The sequence below is a fragment of the Anopheles gambiae genome, chromosome 3, assembly GCF_943734735.2.
Source record: "Anopheles gambiae chromosome 3, idAnoGambNW_F1_1, whole genome shotgun sequence".
In the NCBI taxonomy this organism is placed as follows: Eukaryota; Metazoa; Arthropoda; class Insecta; order Diptera; family Culicidae; genus Anopheles; species Anopheles gambiae.
Window position 1 is genome coordinate 82,938,649 of NC_064602.1, and position 16,292 is coordinate 82,954,940.

The 16,292-nt window shown below is 49.6% G+C and overlaps 3 protein-coding genes across 4 annotated transcripts; 2 read left to right on the forward strand and 1 right to left on the reverse strand.

Annotated features, from left to right (window-relative positions):
• Window positions 1-2,146: 2,146 nt before the first annotated feature.
• Window positions 2,147-3,600, forward strand: LOC1278378 (CD2 antigen cytoplasmic tail-binding protein 2 homolog). The gene is made up of 2 exons (XM_317806.5): window positions 2,147-2,474; window positions 2,546-3,600. Exons 1-2 carry the CDS (start codon window positions 2,332-2,334, stop codon window positions 3,498-3,500), a joined length of 1,098 nt encoding a protein of 365 aa, XP_317806.5. The 5' UTR covers window positions 2,147-2,331; the 3' UTR covers window positions 3,501-3,600.
• A 2,108-nt stretch (window positions 3,601-5,708) lies between these two features.
• On the reverse strand, window positions 5,709-16,037 carry LOC4577926 (uncharacterized). Its single transcript, XM_061656361.1, has 2 exons — window positions 13,058-16,037; window positions 5,709-7,203 (listed from the first exon to the last, which is right to left on the reverse strand). Exons 1-2 carry the CDS (start codon window positions 15,242-15,244, stop codon window positions 6,496-6,498), a joined length of 2,895 nt encoding a protein of 964 aa, XP_061512345.1. The 5' UTR covers window positions 15,245-16,037; the 3' UTR covers window positions 5,709-6,495.
• Window positions 7,331-11,013, forward strand: LOC3291349 (uncharacterized). 2 transcript variants are annotated; one of them, XM_061656363.1, is made up of 3 exons: window positions 7,633-9,036; window positions 9,106-9,500; window positions 9,594-11,011. In XM_061656363.1, the coding sequence occupies exons 1-3, from the start codon at window positions 7,793-7,795 to the stop codon at window positions 10,400-10,402; spliced, it is 2,448 nt and encodes an 815-aa protein (XP_061512347.1). In that variant the 5' UTR covers window positions 7,633-7,792; the 3' UTR covers window positions 10,403-11,011. The 2 variants fall into 2 exon arrangements, with proteins under 2 accessions (XP_061512346.1, XP_061512347.1); XM_061656362.1 differs by having other exon boundaries at window positions 7,331-9,036; window positions 9,106-11,013.
• Window positions 16,038-16,292: the final 255 nt, after the last annotated feature.

Below are 16,292 nucleotides of genomic sequence, written 5' to 3' on the forward strand. Positions count from 1 at the left end.
TCAAACGCGAAGCAGTAAGAATTGGTTTGAGAATCAATGCGACAAAGACGAAGTACCTGCTTGCCGGAGACTCAGACTATCTGAGAAGCAGTGTATTACAGGGTTTCCCACGATTTGTTGGTCAGTTCCCATGATTTTTTGGTGCGTTCCCACGATTTTCGATCGTATACTATAAATTTTTGGTTCGTTCCCATAATTTATTGGTATTTTTCGATTGGATATCAAAATAATTGGACCAAAAAATTCTGGGAAAAGGTCAATAAATCGTGGGAACGCACCAAAAAAATATAAGAACCCACCAACAATTGATGGGAACCAACCAATAAATCGTGGGAAACCCTGTAGTTTACGGCGACAATCTCGAGGTAGTAAAGGACTTCTGCTATCATGGGAAGGTCGTTATTTCGGACAACGACATCAGCAACGACATCCGGAGACGCATTGTGCAGGGGAGACGTGCATACTATGGGCTTCACCGAAAACTGATATCCATAAGACTTCGAGCCAGCCCGAAATGCGAGATATGTCGCACATTGATGGACACGAGTCCTGGCCCATCCGAGCGGAGGATGCAAACGCTCTGGGCGTGTTTGAGTGACGCATCCTCCGGACCATCTTTGGCGATGTGTTCGAGTATGGAGCGTGGAGGAGAAGGATGAACCACGAGCTTGATGAGCTGTACGGCAAACGAAGCATCCTGACAGTGGCGAAGGCTGACAGGATACAATAGTCGAGGCATGTCATGAGGCTGCTGGACTCATGCCCCACGAAGAAGGTGCTCCACTTCGGCATAAGGTATAGGAGAGCACAGCAAACTCGAAGGCTGGACCAGTTGAAGCGAGACCTGTCGGAAATCGGGTGTCTACATGGATGGGAGGCTGCTGTCAGGGACTGAGCATCCTGGAGAATGATTGTTGACCGGGCCATGTCACACCGACGTGCTCTATCGTGAGCAGACCAATAAGAGAGAGAGAAAGAGAGACCCATCGGAGTTGGACTCAAAGTTGCTTCAGATTGGTTTAATAGGGGGATTTAAACTCCGCACTCATCGACTCCGTATCCGGATCAGTTCGAAGCAATTCGGATCCGTTTTCAATTCGGTCTGGAATTCGATTCGATTCGGTTTTTTCCAGTTCGGTCTCCGAAAACGTTCGAATAAGTCTAGTCGAGTCCGGGCGAGCTGTTTCGGATGGCAGTGCAAAGGCTATTTAAATTTTGAAGGAAAAATGGTCTTGCAGAAAAGGTAAATATTATTACAAGAAAGAAATATTTGAAACAAAAAGATAATTTTTATACTGCATCGTACATATTCCCCAATTGCCACAAATCCTCTAAACGACCACTAAACGGCTTCTAAACGACTCAAGTTCTCTACCTAAATGGAATATAGAAAGACTTCGTTTAGCAGACGGCAAACGACTCATGCATTCTAAAAATAGCAAAAAAGCTGGTGGCGCTCTCTGTTGGTGGGATACCCAACCAGTTGAGCTTCCTCGCTTGGAGGAAAACCTTTTCATTTCCTCTGTACTGTTGTATGGTTTCGCATTGAAGTTATGCATCGCTAGAACTAGAACGGCGATACGATTGTTTAAATACTAAACTCCAACGGAAACCACCAGCTATGAGGCGAATGAGATTTGAGTAATGGTCGTTGGTGTTGATACCCACGTATCTGCCCACACGACCATTCAGATAGATTTTTGCTCAGAAAGTTAGAAGGCTATATAGGTCATGATAAGATGAAACTTGTCGAAACACATTGCAAGAAAAGGATAGCAATATAATGATGAGTTGTAATAACGCCATCTATTGATCAAACCAATGAAGCTGTGGAGCTTTCATTTTGTTTCTATGGATATTCAATTTTCCAGTCGTTTAAGCTTAATCTGTGGCGCTTGGGTCGATGCCATACTTGAAAGTCAATCAACTGTAAATGAACTCCCGAAATTTCTAAACGCTAATGAACACTCATTTTGGGAATAAGAGACGCATTCCGACCCATTCGGACTCATCCGAACTCACCCGAACTGATCCGGACTGTTCCGGAGTCGGATCCGGTTATGATCCGGAGTCGGAGTCATATTTTGCGCACCGGAGTCGTAGTTGATCCATGACTCCGCTCCGGATTACCCATCACTAGTATGTACATGCTGTCAGTGTGTCGCAGCTGTCATCAAACAGGCCAAACAGTTTGTTTATGTTATGATCGGCCACTCTACTCGGGGCAGCAGCAGCAGCAAGCTTGCTTTCGCGGCATACGTTCGTGTGTACTGGGAAGGAAAATCCCCACTGGAAAATTTGTACAAAAAAAAGTGAATCGCACAGTGCAGCATGTCGAAACGCAAAGCGAGCTACGTGGTGGAGGAGGATAACTATCTGGACGATTTGGTGCGCGACAAGCAGAACAATCAACCCTCCACCAGCAAGCACACGCTCGATTCCGACGAAGAAGACGACAGCGGTGATGATGCACCGTAAGTGTGACAGGATGGCCAACGGGAATTTGCATAATTATTATCGATTTTTGCTTTGTCCTCCCCCATAGATACAACGTGCTGGACGATAATGAGATCCAGGGTGAGGAGGATGGGATGGCCCGCATCGATGGCGAGACCAAGTTCACGCCGTTCAACATGAAGGAGGAGATGGAGGAGGGCCACTTCGATGCAGACGGGCACTATCTGTGGAAGAAGCAGGTCGAGGTGAAGGACCACTGGCTGGACAACATCGACTGGGTAAAGCTGAAGAACGACCCGAACTACAAGGAGCGCCCGGACAAGGGCGAAGAGCAGCGCGGGCTGGCCGATAGCGATTCGGACGGTGAGGATGGTGAGGCGGCGGCGGCGGCCGGTGGAAAGTTCGATGACATTGCCACGTACCAGCAGATGCTGGAGCTGATGGAGCCGCGGGAAACGGTCAAACGGGCGCTGCAGCGGTTGGGCAAGGGTACGGCCAAGCTGACGACGGCCCAGCGCTGGAAGCTGAAGAAGGCGGGCCAGTCGCCGGACGAGTCGAGCGCCAAGATCACAAAGCTGACCGAACTGTCGAACGACATACTGACCAACAACGGCAACATGGATGTGTACGAGGAAACGTTCGAGATGATCAAGCGGAAGGTGACGGAGGCGGAAAAGCGAAAGGCAGCTGCGGCAGCCGGCCCCGGGGAGGAGCTGGACATGTACGCGGATGATTTCGGCAGTCGCGAACAGAGCAAGCTCGGTGCGGGCGGTGATGGAAAGGAGGAGATCGCCCAAGGGTCGAACAGTTCCACCGAGAAGAAGGGGGAAGAGGAGGAGGAGGAGGAAAAGGACAAACCGTTGATGTGGGAGTACAAGGAGCAACAGGAGGCGGAAACGATACACGGCCCGTACACCACGGAGCAGATGCAAAAGTTTGCCGAGGAGGGCCGGTTCACCGGTGGAGCGTTCGTGCGGAAGGTTGAGGATGAGGATGGGCGGTTCTACTCGGCCGCGCGGATCGATTTCGAGCTGTACCTGTAGGACGGTGGTAGGGGGGGGGGGGTTAGGGTACGTACAAAGCCACAAAACTACGCTTAAGCGCTTCTAACATCTTCTTAATAAAGTCACACACTCACACACATTTTTACATCCCATTTTTGTCAACCATAAATCCGTTCAATCCGTGTGTTCAATTGAAACCGGCATTTATAAATAGGGTTTCTGCCATGAACCCATACCGGTCCCAGAATCTATCTTGAACCCATACCAATCCTGGAACCTACCATGAACCCATATCGGTCCAGGAACTGATCTTAAACCCATATCGGTCCTCGAACCTGTCATGAACCCATATCGGTCCTGGAAGCCACACTGAACCCATATCGGTCATGGAACTGATATTGAATCCATACCGGTCCTCGAACCTGTCATGAACCCACACCGGTCCTGGAACCTGTCATGAATCCATATCGGTCCAGGAACTGATCTTTAACCAGTCCTAGACCAGTCCTATCTATACCAGTCGTAGAATCGATAATGAACCCATACCGGTCCTGGAACTGATCTTGAGCCTATATCGGTTCTGGAACCTATCATGAACCCATACCGGTCCTGGAATCCACTATGAACCCATACCGGTCCTGGAACCTGTCATGAACCCATATTGGTCCAGGAACTGGTCTTGAACCCATACCGGTCCTCGAACCTGTCATGAACCCATATCGGTCCAGGAACTGATCTTGAATCCTTACCGGTCCTGGAACTGAACCTATATCGGTTCTGGAACCTATCATGAACCCATACCGGTTCTGGAATCCATCATGAACCTATATCTGTCCAGGAACTGATCTTGAACCCATATCGGTCCTGGAACCTATCATGAACCCATATCGGTTCCGAAATCTAACAAGACTAACTAACTAACGGTTCTGAAATCTAATCTAACGGTGTTGAAAACACCGGTTCTCGTCAAACCTGTTAAGAACCCATATCGGTCCTGCAACCTATCATGTACTCGTACTGGCCCTGGAACCTGTGATGTACTCGTACCGGTCCGGCCCTGTAATCGATGGTGAATCCATACCGATCCAGATATAATTCCCGATTTCATTTTTTTTTTGTTGAAGCAGTAGATGGAGCTATTCCAGACTCGAATTCGGAACGATACTTGATACCGGGTCTGAGTAGTAGGAATTGGCGTAGGAATTTGTACAGTGATTATGAGAATTACAGAGTCCTCTTAAACCAACAATGTTGCTCAGCATTATTCAACACTCGCGACATGATTTTCAACAGCTGTCAATGTGTTTGTGTACTGTTGAAAAACATCTCACGAGCGTTGACTAATGCTGTTAACATTGGTTAAACTGACTCGGAATAAACCTAATAAGTTTGTCAAAGATATTCAACATTTCCCCAAAAACCGCATTGTGTGTGTCTTTTGTGTTGCTTTTCAACAAGAACCTTTATTTATATATATTTAAAAAAAAAGACGTTTATCAAAAACTTATCGCATGAACATCCTTTCCTATCTGTGGCTACTGTATGAAATGGGTGATGTGTTCTACTAGCTTAAATTGTAAGATTACATGCAGTCATGGGGTCACACTCGCGCACCACCCTTTTGCGCAGATAGCGCTATCATTCAAAACACCTGCCTGTCACGCTAGCAGCTGGTATTACCCGTTTGCAAACTACTGCTACTATTCCCTGATACGAAATTCAGTCCTTTTCAAAAGAGTTAAATAATAAAACAAAAACATAAACACACACACACACATAGAGGATTTTAATCTTATTTGGATAGAGAGAGAGGAAAAAAAGCTTCGTGCCTAAACTGGGGAATTGGGGGATTTTTTTTAAGTTAAGAAACTAATAATAAAGCGTCACTTTCCGGTCCACGATGGGCAAGTGTAATAAAGGTGTTTTTGAGCTTCCTTTCCTGGGTTCATTTTTCTTTTGTGCGTGAGTGTGTGTGTGTGCAACATTCGAGTGTCTTACAGGGTTTCCCACGATTTATTGGTCAGTTCCCATGATTTTTTGGTGCGTTCCCGCGATTTTTTGATGGTATCTCATAGATTTTTGGTTCGTTCCCATACTTTTTTGGTATTTTCTGATTGGATATCAATACGATTGGACCAAAAAATTCTGGGAAACGGCCAAAAAATAGTGGGAACGTACCAAAAAAATATGAAAACCCACCAACATTTGATGGGAACCAACCAATAAATCGTGGGAAACCCTGTAAGCAAGGTTTAAATAATCGTTGTCTTTTGATAGCCGTTGAGCATTCACTAGGTTGCAGTTACGTCCCCCTTTCAGTGTCCCTTTCAGCAGGGGCTTAAGCAGGGAAGATTCGACAAAGATTCATGATACATGGGTCATGGGCGTGTGTGTGAGAGAGTGTGCGCGTGTGTATAATACTTAAAATAATCGTCATGTTCGTTCAAAAAAAAAATCTCCGTTTACACTCGTGTTGCCAACGAAATGGCCATATACATGATCCTGTGGTCACCTTTCCGATAACGAGTTGCTACATAATATGATCGGCCCGTGCACTGTTAATAACTTCCTTTACCGCTACTTTTGAATTGCTTATTTCTGGGGTCTTGGTTTTGGTGCTTACCGACTAAACATGAACATGATTGTAAAAACCTACTGTTTGTAACGAATAAAGAAGAGAAAACACATAAATTACTGCAGCTGCGCTCTAAGCTCCGCCGGCCCCCATCGCTACTAATCCGTGTGTAAAGCTTCGAGGTGCGGCGCCCACACACAAAAGAAAGGAAAGGAAAGAACACAATTGGACAATACGCGCCCGTGTAAAAGAGAAGTGAATAGATATGTGAAGTAGGTAGCGCAAAGTACAAAATACAACGAACTAAAGAAATAAAGACACATTAAAACGTACTGGCTAGAGATTCGCGGAACGAACTGTTCGGAATGAAATCGTCCTCCTCTTCTCCCTCAAGGAGTCACACGCGCTTGAGAACTGGGCTTCAACTTCAACGCTCTTCCTCCTCCTCCTCCTCCTCATCTACAGCTTCCGGCAGAGACGCTGCAGTGAGCGACGACTCTGCCGGCTGCAGGCCATATTCGGCCGACCGCGCTCCTCCTCTTTGGTGGGCGAGTTCGCGGCCAAATCAGCGCACACCGTGTCCGGATGATACTCGCACAGACACTTGATGCAGAACCGGAACCCACAGAACGCGCCGCTACAGATGGCATAGTCGCACTTGGAGTCACGCACACCGAGCGTATCCTCCCCGCCAGCCGGATGCATCGCGACAGTGGACGTGCAGTCCAGGCTCTTGGTGGCCCCACTGCTGCGCAACTTCATGCGCTGTTCGTTGCACGTGCTGCTGGTGTTTGCGGGTGTTGTGCTGCTGCTGGTGCTGCTACTGTTGAACAGGTTCTTGCGTACCCGTTCCGGCGATGGTTCACCGTAATGGTTGTTGTTGCGGTGTGCGGTGGTGATTGTATCGGTGGAAAGGTTCGACGATCGTACCGTTTCGATGGTGGAGGAATGAGTATTGTTACTGCCGCTGTGACGGTGCCCCGAAGCATTAGCTGTCTCCGGATCAGGTAACGTGTAGGACTTTTCTAGCCGTGCTCCGACCGCACTGAACCGGGCGGAGGAGCGAGATTTGCTGGACTTGGAGGCCCGCGAGAGGATGATACGGCTCGGCTGCTCGCACCGTGGACAGGGTCGCAGCTGTTCCGATTGTTTCAGATGGGATGCAATCTAAAAGAGAGAGAAAGGGGAGAAACATTAATTATTTTTTTATTTAAAACGCATTTTTAATTAATTTTATTAGCTCATAACAATACAAATTTCGAGTAATTAGAACAACAGCCCTTTGTAACGAGCTTTTTTTTAAAAATATCCCTATTTGAATTTGAAAAATTTCCCTTTGCAACAACAGCTGTCAAAGGGGGGATATTTGTCGATGTATTGGTGTCAACGGTTGATCGTTATTTCTTTATAAGGTTTTGAAGCTCCGTGTAATGAAATGCACCGTGCGAATTCCTTAAATTATGCTGCAAATATTGAAAATAATTGAAAATGGTTAAAAATGCGTAAAAGATTATAATAACGACCACGCGCTGCGTAATTTACACGTCCAGAACTCAATCCATGCCCGATAAACGCACCGCCCGTTGCCGTCATTTTGAATTGCATTATCGTCGTGCTCGCAGCAAGCGTAGCATCGGTCGGTCCGCTTTATTGTTGTGCGTTGTTTGTGCCGGTTTGTTTGTCCTGGTTCGCTTTTTCATCGTTTTGTGCAAGTTAAAACTGCAAAAGGGTGCAACATTAAACAAAAACCGCGCCCATGGCGAAGGCACGCGAAATGTATCTGGCACTGTGCCTGCTGGACGCAATCGAGGATGCCAACATAGAAGCCCTGCAGCTGGTGCTGGACAAGTACGGTGCGAGCCCAAACACAATCTTCCCGGAAAAGGGCGTCGCACCGATGCATCTGGTCATTGGTGCGGACGACGAGACGTTTGCGCTGCGGGCCACCTCGCTGATGCTGCAGCGCGGCGGCAGCGCTAACCTGCCAGCGGCCGAACAGATGCTCACGCCGCTCCACGTAGCGGCCAACCTCGGACGGGTCGCAATCGTGCGGCTGCTGCTGAGGGCGGGCGGCAATGTGGAGCTGCTGGACGAGGAAGACCGTACACCGATCCAGCACGCCATCGATGGCGAACACTTCGAGGTGGTGCAGGTCATACAGAACCACGTCTTCGAGCAAAAGATCGACCAGAAGCGCAAGCAGCTAATCAAGCAGCAGCAGCAGGAACAACAACAAACCGTTCTGTCCCCCAGCATGCGGTTCAAGAAGAGTGTGGCCGGCTTTCTGCCAGCGGTTTCCTCTACCCGGCTGCACCCAAACAGCGCACTAACCGCCCTGCAGGTGCTGGAGGAGCACAAGCTGACGCCGAACAAGTTACACTACAACTTTGACGCCACCAGCCCGTACTACGTGAACATAACGCACCGACGGAAGGATCGGTTTAAAACACTCTTCCCAACGGATGACGCTACTGCTAATCGGGAAAACACTGCACCGACCGTTGACGATGAGTCGCTCGGGTGCGAACCAATCGCTGCCCGAGAGCGGCGGCGACAGGAAACAGCGCTCGATAGTACCGAGGAGCTAGGAGAAGAGGGGTTGGTGCATGAGGTGCCGAGCAGGACCAATTTGTTCGAACTGACGGAGCGCAATTTGCGGGATTTTACACGCGACAGTGAACCGACGGGCAGGCGAAGATCGTTCATCGAGTGCTGGCGTGAGAAGATAGCGGAACTGCGGGAGCGAACCCGCATTAGCCGACGGTTGGACGATATCGATCGGATACTGAACAGCTTCTCCGAAAACACGGTGCTGGAATCGTTTATGGACGAGGTGGAGGAAACGTTTGTAACTGCCGCGGACGGAGAGGAGGAGGAGGAACGGTTGAAAACGAGCGACGAAACTGTTGTTTCAGAAAGAGAAGAGTGTCCACAACAATTTCCGGAATTAATTGAACAGAATGTCCCGGAGGAAATAGCTCCCACGGTTCAACCACAATTGTAAGTTGATGCGAAGATCATACCAAGAGTGTTTAAAGTAATTGTGCTTTTTTTTCCTCCTTTCTCTAGTATGGACATCGTACAAATAAGCGAAGAATACATCCACACGGACGACGAGGCGGGTGTGGTGTTTCGGGAAAAGCGAATGATTACCGCACCATCCACGATTCCCACCATTCAGGTAACATCGGAAATAGCTGAGCCGGTTTCAAACGTCCCGGGAAAAGGTCCACCATCAACAGCAAGACGGAATCCGTCACTTACAAGCCTTTCTACAGCGGTCACGTTGCCTCCGCTTGATTACGACACGGACGCGCTGCGCGCCGAGCTGACCACGTTCGGTGAACCACCCGGCCCGATAACGAGTAGCACCAAAAAACTGTACTTAAGAAAGCTGGTCAAATTGCGACGCCATCCAGAACGATTGGAGAACGGAAGTGGAGCCAAAGCAAACCCTCAGCCAAGTAAAATTCCATATTTCGCTTTCACTTGGAATTTAAAGGGAGCTCTAATAACGTTTCCCTTTTCCAACACACACACTTTCCCTTCCCACACAGCTTTCTCCGTCGAGCTGGGCGCAACGGTAAGAAAGGAGGATGTGTTCGAGGCGATCCTAGACCATCAGAGTTTGGAGGACGAGATGGCTTCCGAATTCCAGTCCAGCTCCACCACCAAGGTGGCGCGCAACCTGCGCGAGGGACACCTGAAGAAGAGCTTCGTCTATCTGCTGCTCGATCCGCGCGTCAGCGAAAACCTGTCCGCCCAGCGGGACCATCTAGCGGCACACGAGCTGTGGAAGCGCTTCCTCAGCGCCGTGTTTTACGTCGGAAAGGGTAAAAGCAGCCGCCCGTACTGCCATCTGTACGATGCGATTAAGCTGCACCACCAGCGGGAGAGCGCTGGCTGCGAAAACATCCGCCGGGAGCAAACGGGTGGGGCAGGTTTTACCGTCGAGGCGGAAGAAATCATCTTCCAATGCAGCGAAGCAAGCATGGCGGCGGCGGTAGGAGGAAATAATCTGCGCAAGCGGGGCCAGTCCGGCAAGGGGTCGGGACGCAAGCAGCAGGCAGTGGACAGTGCGAAGCTAAACCGCATCATCGACATCTGGGCCGCCGGCAAGGGTGTCGTGTGTCTGCACGTGTTCCACAACATCATGCCGGCCGAGGCGTACACGCGCGAGGCGGCCATTATCGATGCGTACGGTGTGCAGAACCTGACGAATCTGAAGCGGGGCGACTACTACGGCAAGTGTCTGTCGTGGCCGATGAAAAGGCGCAAGCAGCTCGGCATACTGCTGCTGTACAAGGCGTTGCTCATACACCTGGCGGAAGGCGAAACGCAGCTGCTGCCGAACGATCTCATTTGAAAGTTGAACGGGGGGGAAGTGTGATAAATAATGCCTGCCATTTGTGATACGCATGCGCACACTGATGCTAAAACATTTACTCGATCCACCAAACGTGTTCCTTTTTATTCTTGTGTAAACCAATAAACTGTTTTAAATTATTTTTATTATTTAAAAAAAAAAAAAGCAACTGGCGCTATTTGATTAATGCCAAAAACAGCGAATCGCGCTGCGTTACACGCATGTTGACGCATCGGCGTGTGCGAATTGTTTAATTTCCGAAGAAGAATTACGGTGCAAGAAGCACCACCACCTCATTACTAAATCAGTGCGTTCAGTGGCAACCCAAAACAAAAAAAAGAAGGAAAAGCGCGCCAGAACCGAACCCGCCCAAAACCTCGCAAGCAAGACCGATTTTGGCGTCCGCGGGCCCCTTACAGTGGTGTTGCTACCAAATGTTTCTTCTTTCACCTTCTTCCAGTGCGTGTCATACGCACTTCTCGCACCCTCAGGGGGTTCAAAACAAATAAATTCACCCAAGCGAAACGGATCGCCGCAACCAGCAAAGAGAAGTGCGCCAAAAATCCGACGCCAAAAATCAAACGCCCAATCAGTACAACACCACCACCCCCCAAACAACAACAACATCAACAGCAACAACGGCTCCTCTGCTCAGTAAATGTAAAAATCCTTCCCGGGGCCCGTGTGTTCCCGCCTGCTTTTGGCGGGTTCATCGGGTTCTGCCGAATCCTCTCATCCGTGCACCGCTTCTTCTCTCGCGCTGCAGCAGAAAAGCACGCAAGCGGGAAGAGTTGAGCCGAAGGGGGAGCCGAGTGTGGGCAATTTTGTGGCGGGCTCGCACAGTAGGCGTATTTTGCCGAGGCGCGCAAAGAAGCGCGTCTATGTACATACAGTGTCAGCCGGCAAATGAGAAAGCACAGGGCACAGCACACGACGTACACGCAACAAACTCCAGCACCAACCCACCGAGAGAACTACACAACCACCAAAGGAGGGCGAGTAAATAATTTATGGTACACGCGTGATTGTAAATGTGATTTTCTGTTCTTTTGGGGGGGGGGGGGGGGTATAAAGAAAACCCCTCAGATCCAACAACAAGCCCGCGACAAGACCGAGACGATTCTGGCGCGCAAATTTGCTCAACCGACCCCGAGCGCGCTTTTCGGGAAGTGGGAATCAGATAAGGCACACATAGGCTTAGAGGGCAAGAAGAGGTGATTTTAGTTCAATTTCAGAACTAGAGTTGTCGTACTTTCATTTTAAGCCTTCGCAGCGTATCTATTCGATCTCAACGGACGTACCAGCGCGCGCCCAATTCAGCAAGAGAGAGGAATCACAGGCACTGGTCCGAACTTAGATAACCGAATCGCCTATCTCTTGGATAGTTTCTTCCCCCGCTACGTTCTACAAACACCTTTTGCGGGTACATGTAAATATGATAGTGAGGGTCTTGAGCAACAATTTGCGGATATTATAGGATGACCAGTGTAAAGGTAAATTGAGAATGGGTTAACAACATTCAGCAACAAATTAAATCTTTTGCGAACGGTTGGTCTCTAATGAGCTATCATGGGGCAATTATACATTTTTCTTGTAGCCTTTCTAATCACTTTTTTGTGATCTTTTGCAATTCGTGATTCAATTGATTTGATAATTCATTATTATTATTATTATTATTATTATTATTATTATTATTATTATTATTATTATTTTTATTATTATTATTATTATTATTATAATTGTTTCCAAAAATGCCTTGTCAAACGCCTAAAGGTATGCAATACGACATCTTTTCAATGACTTTGTACTCCAAATAGAGTGACCTCGCCATTCTTTCGCGCATAATTAAAATACAATGTCATTCGTTTCAGCAATTTTGTAAATATTACACAGAATAGACATATAAATTGAAGTAAAAGACTCATAAATGCAAGTTTTGGTTAAATAAAATAAATAATAAATAATTATAATTAATAATGATGATAATAATAATAATAATAATAATAATAATAATAACAATAATAATCGAATAATATGTTTATTAGCAATAATAATAATAAATTGTTAATAAACAAATTAACAATGGTTAAAAATTCAACATTTGCTTTTGCAAAAATGTTAGTGTAGACTAGAAAAATAAAATTGGAATAGCTTGTTACAACATGTATTAAAAATCCGGTTAACAAGGCTTAAAATGTGCAACTACTTAAAATTATAATTAAAATTAAAATAGCACAGAAGTGACGTTCCTTTTTACACTTCCATACAAAGTATGGCTTCAATAAATGATCCATTTGATATATAAGTATAATTTTGTAGCAATTACCATTTGAGGCTTGCAATGAGTTTGCAAAGGCACAATTTAAAAGTCGCCCCAAAGTTGAAGATCACGTATAAATAGACCTCAACTGCGAAAGGCTCTATCAATATGACCTTAAACACATACAAAATGAGTGAAGATTGCTAATCATAAAATGAGGTTTTCTGGTTTTAATGAAATCAGTAAACCACTTACGAAAACCATGCGTGTTATAAATTAATTAAACAAAAATATAAGTAAATAGGACGAGAAAAAAAAAGATTCTCACAAGCAGCGACATTACCATCAGAAAGCATAATTTAAAGAATGTAAAGAATGAATTGCTCAAAACTTACCTTCTGGTTTGTGACAAACTTGCGCATCGAGGGGCTAACCGGTGGCGACTGCGCGGCAACACTGGTCGATGCACGCGCCGCGAAGGACGACCGCCGGCGGCTCAGCTCCAGCCCGGAAACGTTCGCAAACGAACCATGCGCAAACGATGCGTTGCCCGCGCTCGCCTGACTGTTATCGAGCGAGTTGCACACCTTAAACGGTAGCCGCTTTGGCGCTGCGTTCGCGTCAGCGGCCGGAACTGGTGGCGGTACCGGAACGGCAGCAGCATCCTCCACCGTACCCAGCCCGCCTCCTGCATTGCTGTCCTTGCCAAAAGTTCCGCTCAGCAGCTCGGGCAGTGCGGTGCCCAGCTGGGAACTGCCGCCGTTCAGGCTCGACGCGAACGACCCATTCTCCCACCGACTGCCATGACAGTTTTCCTTGTGCTCCTCCTGCTGCTTGAGGAAGCGCTGCAGCCGCCTCCAGCTCTTCTTGTGATTCTGGATGATCGCTTTCCAGCCGCGGGACACGCGCACCACCTGCACCAGATCCGTATCGGCCAGGTAGTCAAGCAGCGTCTCGAGCGCGTCCGGATTGCGCATGCTCAGCTGGTGCAGTATGTTAATGTACTCGCAGCCACAGAAGCTGTACGGTTGGGCCGTTTTCAGGCGACAGTTGTGCGGTTGGGCACCGTGCAGGCGGCGCGTCGCCTTCGGCGAAACCGAAGCACGTGCGCTGTGGCGCGAGGAAAGCGAGCGCACGCTCCGGGCAGGGCTGGATGCGCACGAGGACGCTGATCCACCGTTCGTGCCGAGCCGTTTTAGCTTGCGGCCAGACTTGGTCACCGAGGGTGGCGTTTTCGGTAGCGGCAGCTTGCCGGGCAGGAAGGCCGCCGCCGCCTTGATCGGCGATTCCTCCAGGATGGAGTTGAGGGTCGGTGCGTAGGAAAAGTTGGACGCGTGCCGCACCAGGTAGTCGTCGGTCGCGAACGGACCATCGGCGGCCGGTGCCATCAGTTCCAGGTCGATCAGGTTCGCCTTGGACGGCGTCAGGCTGAAGTCATCCAACGAGGGTACGGTGGTGACGGTTTGCTCCAGCTGCCGGGACGGCTCGCCCAGTATCGGTGCGTCGAGCAGGGCGGCCAGATCGAGCGGTGGCAGCACGGCGTCCGCCACCGCCGGCTGGGGATGGATTTCAGCGAGCACGCGCTGCTCCTTCCGCTTTTCCGGCGTGTGTTCGAGCGCGCGGATCGCATTTTGCCGCAGCAGTGGCCGCGTTGCGTTCGGCTGCATTTTGCTCGGGCTGAAGCTTTGAAACTTGCGGAACGTTCGCTTCGCGCCGAGGGGCGGGTTGCGCCCTGCGGCCGCCCCCACCTGCAGAAACGTTGGCTGCGAGCTGGCCGTCTTCGGCGTGCTGGAGCGCATCAGATCCTCGATGCCGCGGTCCTGGTGCTTGCGGCGCTTCACGTTGAGGATGGGCGAGATGTCCTCCAGCCGGCGGCAGTCCGCATCGAGCGAGTCGTTCAGATCGCGCGGATCGTTCTCGTCCGCCGGCAGCGCCACGCCGTCCGCATCGGAGTAGAGCTTCTCGCGGAAGGTGGAGTGTTTGCGCTTGAGCGAGCCGCCCCGCGCTTTGTGCGGCGTGAGCTGGCTGCTCGGCTGGCTGGCGGAGCGGTTCCCGGTGCGGAGCGGCGTTTCCGGCAGCTCGAACGAAACGGAGCGGGACAGCCCGGGCAGCCGTTCCGGGGTGGTCGGTGCAAGAAAGGAGGACGAGCAGCTGCCGCCGGACCCATCGTAATCGAACGCGATCGGTCGCCGGATGCGCTTCGCTCGGTCCGTGCTTTTCGGCGTGTTTATATGAATGTTCGACAGCAGCACCATGCTGGCGGCCGTCTTGGGCGTGAGGTTGATCGCACCCGTCGGACTGCCGCCGCCCGTATCGTTCATGCTGCAGTCGTGCTCGCCGGCCTCGTCGATCGTGGCCAGCGTTACGGACGAGATGCCGTGGCGCGAGGACAGGTTAAACGTGTTGTTCGGCGTGGTGGCCTGGTAGGACGTGTAGCCACTGTCCTGGCCGAACGATTGCCCACCGTCGGGCGGCAGCCCGTCCGCTGCCGATGGTCCGAGATCTTGCACCCATTTCACCGCCGCCACCGGAGGAAAGGATGGCCGCAACGCCGACTGCTGCTGCTGCTGAACTTCTTCCATCCGACTCACGGACAGGATGCTTGCTGAAGAAAGGCGCCCTTTTTGGATAAATGCGCTTGCACCCCCCTGTGAGTGTGTGTGGTGGGAAAACGCAGCGCCCTAACGTTCCTTTTTGCCTGCTTCTTTCTTCGCTGGCCTATCTCTTTCCCTTTTCTTCTTCCACGCCAGCTGCGATGTTGTTACGCTTTCCCCGTTGCATACGAAACGGACGAATGCACACACTCACTCACACATTGCTGCACATACACCATACATACACCACACACACACGCGCGCGCTACACCATTTCGAACGCACACTCACACAACACAACACACGACGTACTAGGTGGTAGCGTAAAGGGACGGGAGTTAAAGCCTTTTTACGGACATTTTCGGAGAGTCTTTTACTGTTTCTGCATTTATTGCTCAAGAGTTTCACACACTAGACGAATTTCACTTGAGGAGGACACACAAATTTACGCACATTTCCATACAAAAAGGCGCGCGCGCGCGCGTACCGATACACCACAAACACTGTCCTGGAAAGATGCGCAACTCCCGTGGTTAAGCCCGCAGATGCCAAAGGGAGTTTAGCACTCTTCCCTTAGAACCCGGGCCAGCATTCTTCGCTACGCGGCAGAACCTTTTAGAGCGGCACGGACCGTGGAAGGTAAGTTCCGCCTGGCGAATGTCGACCCAAAGACAAGCGAGACACCACAAATTGTGCCTACGCTCTGCTTCCCGTTGTTTTTGCGTGTGTATGCGCGAGCGTTTTGTTCAACGGCTCGAAGCAGAAAGCGGACCCAAAGTGGTGTTGGTACGGGCAGGGCGAGCAGGGCCCGTACAACATGCGCGAGTGGTTTTGACGTTCAATTATCGCTGCATCTCGCTCATTTACGAGGTGTGTATGTTCTCGCTAGTTGTGGCATGCCATCTCTTTCGCGCACGTGAACGCGTTAAAAAATCGTGGAACTGACGTGAATCAATTTTGATGAAAAATTTTTGTATGATAATCAATAGAACATGGGTGTATGGATCGAAAGTGAGAGAGAAGAGAGACAATCAAG